The sequence below is a fragment of the Acipenser ruthenus genome, chromosome 8 (genome assembly GCF_902713425.1).
Source record: "Acipenser ruthenus chromosome 8, fAciRut3.2 maternal haplotype, whole genome shotgun sequence".
In the NCBI taxonomy this organism is placed as follows: Eukaryota; Metazoa; Chordata; class Actinopteri; order Acipenseriformes; family Acipenseridae; genus Acipenser; species Acipenser ruthenus.
Window position 1 is genome coordinate 53,076,510 of NC_081196.1, and position 10,046 is coordinate 53,086,555.

Sequence of the window (10,046 nt, forward strand, 5' to 3'; positions counted from 1 at the left end):
CACCCACTTTCAAGCCCTTGCAAATCCAAAGCACAGACTGAAGGGGCTAAAGTCAGCAACTCTAAAGAAGTCAACTTCACTGACTGACCAGCACAGATCTTTCGAACTGTATTTCTGCTACAATAGTAACAGTTTCTTAGGACAAACCAGAATTTTTTTTTCTAGAAAATTCCAGTGGGGGGTGTCCTGATTATCTGAATAGGAAATACAATTAAAACCCATTCTCCCAAAGGAAGTAGCAAAGCAACTAAGCTAATTTTAATTTTAATTGGAATTGTAGATTAACATTATATAAAAATTATGTAACATGGTATGACCCTGAACCTTTTTAATTTAATAATTGACCTTAAATTACTGTGCTGGTTTATCTATACGCAGAGCTTATCACAATGTGCAAACAGCTTATTTACAATAACCACCATTGACCTTTTTTATATGCTCAATATTAAAGATGAACTGTATTTGACAGAAAGGAAATATGTAGAACGTCGAAACTCTGAAACCATTGAGAAAGATCAGTCTAGAAGTTTCTTTTTAGTATTACAGTACTATAAATGAATATGGAGATGTTGCTAGCAGACCAAAGTGGACATGGGCAGCAGTGTGGAGTAGTGGTTAGGGCTCTGGACACCTGACCAGAGGGTGGTGGGTTCAATCCCAGGTGGGGGGACACTGCTGCTGTACCCTTGAGCAAGGTACTTTACCTAGATTGATCCAGTAAAAACCCAACTATACAAATGGGTAATTGTATGTAAAAATAAAGTGATATCTTGTAACAATTGTAAGTCGCCCTGGATAAGGGCGTCTGTTAAGAAATAAATAATAATAATAATGTTGAAGATTCCAGGCTGCATAGTACTGTATGGTTCATAAATTACATTCTGTCTCCTTGGGCATAAAAATAAAATACAAGAAAATTAATCCTAATAAGCAAACAAATGACTCATAAATCTGTATATAAATTTAACTGTAGTTATAATACAGACAAAACATTATAACAACTGATTACATAATTTTCTAAGGCTGTATCAGAGGCAGGAGAGAAATGGAGGTTGTGTATTTTTACAATTTTATATACATTTTTATATATTCATACATGTTTGTATATACTGTATGCTTTTGTGGTGTATATGAACGGGTAATTAATAAAACCAGTTCAGATCAGGGGGCAGACACATTTTTGCAGTTGGGGATCTGATTCTACTTCACAGTTTTCTGTCCCATCCCCCACACAGCAAGCCAGATCTTCATTATAACAGAGTCACCCCATGCTGTGTACAATCAGAAAACTGTGGATTCTCTGTGCTTTGTCAAGGCAGGCAGACACACCTAAAATGTCAAACTGTGTAAGGTACAAAACTACACAAATAAAAAAAAAAGTTTAAGATGTTTCATTGCAACGAATGAAAACCCTGAGCACATGCAGTCAAAATGTCCTTGTGTGCTTGATCCCCGTCTCACAGGTCAATGCAGTCCAAGCAGAAGAAAGACTGCGCTAATGACGACTGGGAGTAAATGGCTTTGAGAATCTCTGTTCTGTCGGTTACTGCTGCATTTCTCTGTCATTTTCCATATTTTTAGTTTTTGCTTTATACTGTATGCAGGAAGTCATCTCCAGCATTTCCTGATGTATCTGAGAGAGGATCGGTGAGTAACCCATCCTGGAGATGTGACTTAAAGACATACAATTCAAATAGTTTTTCGGCATAATTAACTCAGGGAAGCACTCCCACTGAGAACCATTAGATGAATTAAAATGTTCATCAGTGTGACACTGTAAACTGTGCTTTTTTTTTGTTTTGTTTTTTTCTTTGCAGAACTGCTTTCCTTACACTGCCTGGTCCTTTCACACATTCCTCCTGTAAACTAGAGCTCCTTATTAATGTGTAAGAAACAACTGATTTGTGTTGGCTTTTCTTGTTTATTTGCCTGCTTTGGGCACCACAGAAATTCCTAATTTACAGTAACAAAAAAAAAACTAAAACAAACAACAGCACATTATTGTTCTTTCACGTTTGTACTGTACATGTCTAAACTTAGCCGTTCTTTGAAATCTGTATGGGAAAACCTCTTAACTGACTTTCCACACTGCTGGTTATTGATTCAATAACATAAAGAAAGATCTCAGAATGGTCTTACTGTTGGTAATGGTGATGTCTCTTCCCTTGTAATTCTCCCCCAGCGTGAATGTAATTCCCTGGCGAGACGCCACAGGCCTGACTGTTCTGCTGCTGTCCCTGCAATCCAGGTGGGAAGTGGAGCCCTGGTCTGGGATCTGGTGGGTGACGGAGTCTGTGAAGCTGAACGCCTCCCTGGTGCGGTCGTGGCAATAGGATTTGTACCACCACTGCACCACGGGCTGCTGACTGGAAGAGGTGGAGAACTGACAGCGAAGAACCACGGACTGGAACAACATCGCAAACTTCTTCTGCTCAGGAACCGTCACCTGGACACCTTCAGACCACCCTATAAAAAATAATTAATAAAACACCATAATAATAATAATAATAATAATAATAATAATAATAATAATAATAATAATAATAATAATAATAATATTAATAATCAGGTGCTCCTCCTTTGAGAATGAAAGATAAATCCTTGACAGTGAAATGAAAAGCAGGGTGCTGCTGTCGTGTGTTTTACTGGTTTTTTTAAATAGTGATTTTCTTGTGGTGTGGTGTGAAAATTTGAGCTGAAATGATATTTCCCCAAAATTAATGAAAGTTGGAAACCACACTATTTGAACTTGTGAATAAATGACAGGTTTATTTCAGGAACTTTCAATTCGGTCACATAAATCTTCACAGGAATATAAACAGAGATGATAACAGGGTTATTAAACTTCTTCAAAGCAACTGCTTGACTCGGCCTTGAACTAGCATTAATTAGCACCCTATTCTCTGGTAATGAATCACTCCTGAAATTTACTTTGCAATTGTTTATCATCAAGTGCCATTCTCTGCTGCCCTGGAGCTGAAAGGGTATCAAACACTTTTAAAGAAAACTAAACACACAGTGCCCTGACAGCCTAATGAACTCCTGATGGAGTAGTGCTGGCTACTAGTTGATACAAGACACTACGAAAATGCAATCAGTCAAACAGAAAAGCAGCGCTTTGATAGCACAATTATGATAAAGCGTTAGTAAGAAAAGATGAATGTGAAGGTAAGAAATGGTAGATGGCTTGATAATACCACATTCAGAACTGGGATTTCTTTGACCTTTACTTTGGAGTTGAAGTAATACCATCCTGTGTTCAAATGCCTCTTTTAAAGCACACAGCACACCTGTAAACCCAGTGGCACTGTGCTAACAGCATAGCATCGTCTTCGGGAGCTCAAAGGTTTGACCCTCAGCTGAAATGGACTCTCTTTAGGTCTACAGCTAAAGCTAATAATACACTATGCTAGTCACATGGAAACTGCTCCTTCAATGTATGGAACAGGAGAGTCTGGCTTTATTTAGACCATTATTATAGATGTCAACAACTGCCAACAACTGCTTGTGTTCACTTAAAGCAGTGCTAGCCTTGATCTGTCAGTATTTTTGTCCTGCCTAGTACATTACGTCTCCAGCTGAGATGAATCACATAAGGGTGTGTAAGTGGATGTACTGTAGCAATGGCTTTAATTTCTGAATCCTGCAATTCGTTCACACGCACGATCTGCACTAAAATTCCTGTTTTTGTACTGCCGAGCATGAGATGTTTTGAAAGCAAGTTGATTTGTATGTTTAATTAAAAGCTGGTAAACCTTCTTCAAGGATTTACTTTTATTACCCGCTGTGCCATAACCTTTGAGTAAAATAAAGTAGCAAAAAAAAAGAATATACCTGTATAGCAGGATATACACCCATTTATTTTCAAATATTTTATTTCTTTACTGTTGAGGTTGTGCTTTGTAATATGTCTGTACATAAACACATTTCTGTTCAAATGTCTGTTTATTTACAATGTTTCGATTGTGTACATGCTTTATATGGCATTCCTGAATAAAACTATCACTTATATTCAATTGTTTGTCCTTTCATTATAATATTTATGTTTTTTTTTTAATACGCCCGTCAAATTGACCGCTTATGATTGTTCTAAGTTTGTTCTAAGTAAATGTTGTATTGTACTTTATCATTATGAACAAAACTTCAGATACAATTAGCACACAGCTTGTGCATAACTAATAGGGAGGTTGGTTAGCATTTCTGGAGGAAGGAGGAGGAACCCAAAGTAAATACAAAGGTTGACAGGAAGGTAAACCTTCACAGCAGGCATGGCTCAGCTTTGTTAGGTCAGTTATAGGATGGTCCAAGCAACTTTTCATCTTTAAAAAATGAAATCTACTGTATGACCAGCCATTGAGGTAACAAGCTTCTCAGAAATCACCAGCAGTTGTTTTGTGGTTTAAAACACAGATCATCAAAAGGTTTGTGTGCCTCCATTGCAGTATTTTACTAGGTGTATATCAATAGTTTCTGATTCTTATTCTCTTGTTTAAGCTTCTTTCTAAACTGAAAGACTTAAAATACAGTTCTAAACAGGTTCCTTCTTTAAAACACAAAATGTCTTTACAAACGACCAAGTCCTGGCACAAGGAGCTTGGCTTGAGACCAGAAGCCTGGTGACTCCTTCATTTTGAGATTTCCACTGCTAGCTGATTTAGGCCAAAGCTGAGGATCTCTTTGTCCCTCAGTTTAATCGACATTGTTCTGCGATTGTCCCGCCCCGCTGGGGTCCTGGTGGCAGCGCACCCTCTGCCTGTGGGACCCATTCAAGCGAGATGAAGGCAGTGGAGGTTCCTCCCTACTAATGAGATTAGAAATGCAGGACTCCATGAAGCATGACAGCTGGGTTCAGCTATTTGAAATCTAAACAAGAACTGTAGAGCTCACAAGCATGCACTGCTTATTACACTTTACAGGTTTCCAGAAGTTCTTATTACTTTCACACCATCCTTTTACAAAACAGATACAGACTTGAGCCCAGCTTTGACATCACTGAGGGGTACAAAGTGTTACAACTGTTAAAAGACTAAGCTTGATTCTGAAGCAAGTGCACAAAAAAGGCAATTTGTTTAAGGAACGTTAACACTATTGATGGCTTGGGGTGTTGACAGATATTGATGTGACTGTTGCATCTAGCAGGTGACATTTTCCCTTTTGACTCGACTTTTTTATACTATCCTTTCTACAAAGTATATACTGGCATTGGTATATTCGTTTACAACACCCACAGAGCTGAGAAATCTTACTATCTGTTTGTTGCATTTCTTTTTTTAATAGGTTTGAAGAAGCAATAGGGATACCACAATGCTTCTCTGGCTCACTTTTAAATAAATATCTTTTGTAAATTAATGCTAAGAATAACAATACAAAGTACAGTTTTTAATATATTGCAATTTCAAACTTAACAAAAAAAAATGCAGTGAAGCGTCCTTACATTTGCTAACTCCACACTGCTTTAAGACCCGTGTATGCAGTTGCTTTACCGGTAAAATAAAGTCTGCATTTGTTGAATAAGAAAAAAAACAGCTTTGAAGCAATTGCAAATCGTATTAAATCGCTGCCTTCGTGAAAGTGTTACTGTTCGTTGTATAGACAAAGGATGTCCGGAATTTGTACTAACAGAATTCATTTAATCTTGATAACTACACAAATATGTCGGTGGTCATGAATATTGCACCAAACCTGATTTGCCCTTTTTTCTTATTAAGCGTCACTGTGAACTGTTAAGGTCTGGTCACACGGGCAACTTTTGTCGACGGCAACAAGAGGCACACATTTCTTGCCTGTGTGTTGCCTTGCAGTTTGAGGTGGCCACACAGGCAACAACGTAATGCAAACCAGTCATGACGCAAGTTTTTGTCACCGAGACTTATGCTGAAATAACGAAATAAATACATAACTAAAAACAAATAAAAAAATCCAAATAAATTACATCTATTTTTTAAAAAAATATTGGAACAAATTATCGTCCATAACTGCATAAAACATATTTTAAAAAATACGCTACACGTGTATTTTATTATTGTAGAATTGTATTCATAGCTTAAATATGTTATTTTAATTATGAACATTAACATTCGCTCATGCACATACACACTATATTGCATATCTACAGACTACATATCATTCATTGAATGAAATGCAGGAATCAGAATGCATCATATACACTGTCTGACGCGCGAGCCTTATCATCATGTGACACTAGTATCAAATTTGATTGGCTGGTACTGAAAATGTTGCCCTCGTGTTGCCTGAAAACTAGAACATCGTCCTACAGTGGTAAAATGTACACAAACTTTGAAGTAACATTGGTACTGTACATTATCTTCACCGTCGTTGTTACACAGTATTCACACTTTTGATACGTCTGTTTTAGTTCGCTGGCTAAATTACAACCCCGACTTAAGTGTAGATTTTGGAATGGCTTCATTGTTATCGTCGGTCACGGTGCGCGGTAAATCATATTAGATTACTTCTGGAATTACAAAGTAATTTAGAACAATAATTTGTTTAGAAATTCCTTCTATTTCTGTTAAATGCCTTTATGAAAAAAAAAAACATTAGGCATACAGCGTTATGTAATTATTGGCATATATAAATGCTAGCATGCATTCCGTAATTATTGACCAGTAAATCCCATACATTATGGTTAAAAACATTCTCCTCTCCCGGACCCAATGAGAATTCCTAAGCAGATAGACGCATTCTGGAATGATTCGAGTCTTTTGAAAAAAATGATTTAAAACAATTGATCAGAACCGTTCTAGAATGGGTTGCGTTTTAAATTTGCGCGCAACATCACTACATTATTGGAATTAAAAAACGTACGAATGCCGCTTCCATCAAAAAATATTTCCGTCACTTCACACAAATACAAGGCTGTGAAAAACTTAACGGATCCGTTGTCAACCTGCTTCAGACTGTAGAAATGAATGTGCCGTTTCATGGGCGCAACAGGTTGTTCGAATGGATACTGACTTACCAACTATCATAATAATAATGCACATAATACAGCTCTACTTCAGTTATGTTTCGTCCTGTTTCGTTAAATTCAGTACAGTCAGTCAGTAGCCTACAAGTTTTCAAACTTTAGGCTAAAGCATTATTAATCACTAACCCCCGCAACCACAAAAACTCCAAAAGACCATCACACGCTGCTGAAAAGATGAAACTGGTGAATACAAAATAAATACGAATATTAACTTAATCAAAACAAATACAAATAAAATCACGTGTAACGCAACACAAAACACACTGGCTATATTTATACATAATACACACATAATAACAACTAAACCAAATATGTGCCATCTGTACCAGAAGAAAACAGACACAATAACGACATACCTGTTAAGCACAGAGAAGCAAACCACCAGCCGAGTAAAATCCCCATTTTCCAGCCCATGATGTCTGCATTTATCAAGAATGGGAAATCATTTTCCTCACTTAACTGTTCTGCTCGCTCCTCTCTTCGTCGGGAATAAAGCACAACTGTCAATCCAGCTTTAGAAAGGAATGCACCACTTTATCGAGTTAGCGGTGTGAGGACAGGTTATATACAATGCTGTATGGAAACTGAATATAATTTAACTCCTGTACATAACATTTGAGCACATTTTTTATATTTTTGATTTGCTTTTTAAACCCAAAAAATAACCTGAGAATAAAACACAAGCATATATGTAACACAGACACCCCTGTGTATTTTTGTGGTATATCCCATCACATGTCCTAAATTGTGAAGCTGTTTTGTACAAATGAGAAAAGTTTTCACATCATTGTACAAATGGGGTGGTTAAGTGTGATATTTGTGTGTGTGTAAGTAAATTAATAAACGACGTTATTTAAACGGGTTGTCTGTTTTCTGTTGTTTAAATGAAGGGGTGAACTATAATAAATATGTTGTCGTGTTACCGTTACAAATATTTAAGTAAATTCACATTATGGACAAAATGTAAAGGGAAAGGCATTTTTTCAGACATATAAATACATGGCTCATTTAACAACCATTTTGAACAGTCCGTTTTTATTTCATTCATATATATATATATATATATTTAATTACAACTTTAATTTAGAACTTAGAACTATAAAAATGAATTGTCAAGAGCACAAAGCTTAATAAGGGTAAATAGCCGTTAACATCTAAAGCAAGATAAGCTTAATGAAAATAATATATAAACTATTGTAAGGGTACATCTAATTCGAAACATGTTATAAAATCTAAAACAAATCTATATAGATTAGAAAACCAACACTGCTGATTATCTCATGGATTGTGAACAGGTCTCCTGTTTATTTGTTTAAATAACAAGCCCATGTTTGTTTTAATTATCAGACCAGCTGTCTTTCACCCATTCACTGACCACTTAACACTGAATATCTACAGACTTCTTGAAGTTTAGCGGTCCTGTGGAACAGTTTAAAACTGCGATACCAACATGATGTACTGTGTGTATTTGTCATAGCATTTTAAAACTCTTAGCAAGACAGAGATTGCGGACAGAAACACAAATGTGATGTGTTTTTTGTTGTTTTTTTTATCCTGGTCATTGAGCTTTAGCCTTCATATCTCCCCATTCCCTTCAATCGACTTTATTAAAAACGTTCCTACTTTTAAAAAGCAAAAACACTGACGTCTCATAACAACAACCTGGATCCAAATTATTGTTTAAGTTAACTGAGGTGCCAAAGCATGAAAGGCACTCTATATTACAACAATAACAATAATAATAATAAACACTTTGTATAACTGTCTGTCCTAGTTATATGTTATCATTTGACCTCAGTACTACCTCGAGTGATTAATTATTACCAGCCAACTATAGTCATATTTCTTTACCCCCCAGTCTAAAAACACTTGGGTGAATTCTTCACTACCAATACATTCATTATTATAACAAAACAAGTTTTGGGTGTGTGAAAGGAAATTAATTATTGTTTGTTATTTAAGGGGTTTGTCTCTTTTTAGGTGCATTACATGTGAAGCGGAAACAGAAAGAAAGAAGCAATTGTACAATAAATAAAACGTGAACTAGAAACTGCAACATCGTCTCTCTGGTCTCCTTCAGCGGTGAAACGTTACAAAATGTTTGTATTGGAACGCCTGACTGATGTATGCCATCTTGATGGGTATCCCAGGGAAACCATTAAAAATACATAAATATAAATAAATAAACACTTTTTTTTTTTTTAAATCAATATACAGCTATGGCCAAAGGTTTTGCATCGCCTAGAATTTTAGGATTGAGAAATTATAATAATAAAACTATAAACATAATTTAGATCTTTTATTTAACATCATGTAATCAAAGAAACTGCAAAAAGATATCGCAGAATCTACCGGAAGCCATAATAGTAGTGCAGTATTTCGCGTTATATGTCAAAATGTAAATTTTTGTCAGGTTTCCTTAAGTATATGGAATGTAACATTATTCAGCAGGCTTCATTCGACTTTATGAATCAAAAATTGTTAATTCTATAGGGTGATGCAAAACGATTGCCCATAGCAGTATCTGTCTTTCTTTCTCAGTGTGCTTTGATGTGTCATGTTCATGTTTTAGCCCAGCGCAGTCTGACGACTTTATAAAAATGTATTATAACCATTCAGACAGCTCCCTCTATTGGTTCCCAGCAGGAAACAGGCAATACAGGCAAAGTAAAGGCTTCGAATCTCCATCGATTACACCTGAGGTTGTTTATTAATGAATGTATTTACTTTGTTATAATACCCATTGTATTTTATATTGGATTCAAGCAGCAGATTTCATGGCACAATTCAATTCAATATGGAGAGTATAGGTCATACTCTCAAGAACCAGTGCTAATACAATGCAATACATTTCATCATGGTTTTAAATGAACTATTTTTCACCCAGTGAAAATCCTAAAAAGCACATTCCACATCTCCATTGACAGTAAATAAAACAAAAGCCAGCGCCATCCGGTGATCTGCCACTTTCCTTATGTCTTGCTGGCAATACACTGCTGTGCACTAGATGGCACTGGTTCTTACTGATATAGACATGTTGGCTAATCTAGCTTTC

The 10,046-nt window shown here is 36.1% G+C and overlaps 1 protein-coding gene across 5 annotated transcripts in view; it reads right to left on the bottom strand.

The window, feature by feature from the left end:
* Positions 1-7,474, bottom strand: part of LOC117406988 (immunoglobulin-like domain-containing receptor 2) — a 41,536-nt gene extending 34,062 nt beyond the window's left edge. For all 5 annotated transcript variants that reach the window (XM_034011497.3, XM_034011499.3, XM_034011498.3 and 2 more), the window contains exons 1-2: positions 7,348-7,474; positions 2,140-2,466 (exon numbers count right to left, since the gene is read on the bottom strand). In XM_034011497.3, coding sequence (XP_033867388.3) covers positions 2,140-2,466; positions 7,348-7,405 — 385 coding nt within the window. In that variant the 5' untranslated portion in view covers positions 7,406-7,474. The remainder of the gene's footprint in view (positions 1-2,139; positions 2,467-7,347) is intronic.
* Positions 7,475-10,046: the final 2,572 nt, after the last annotated feature.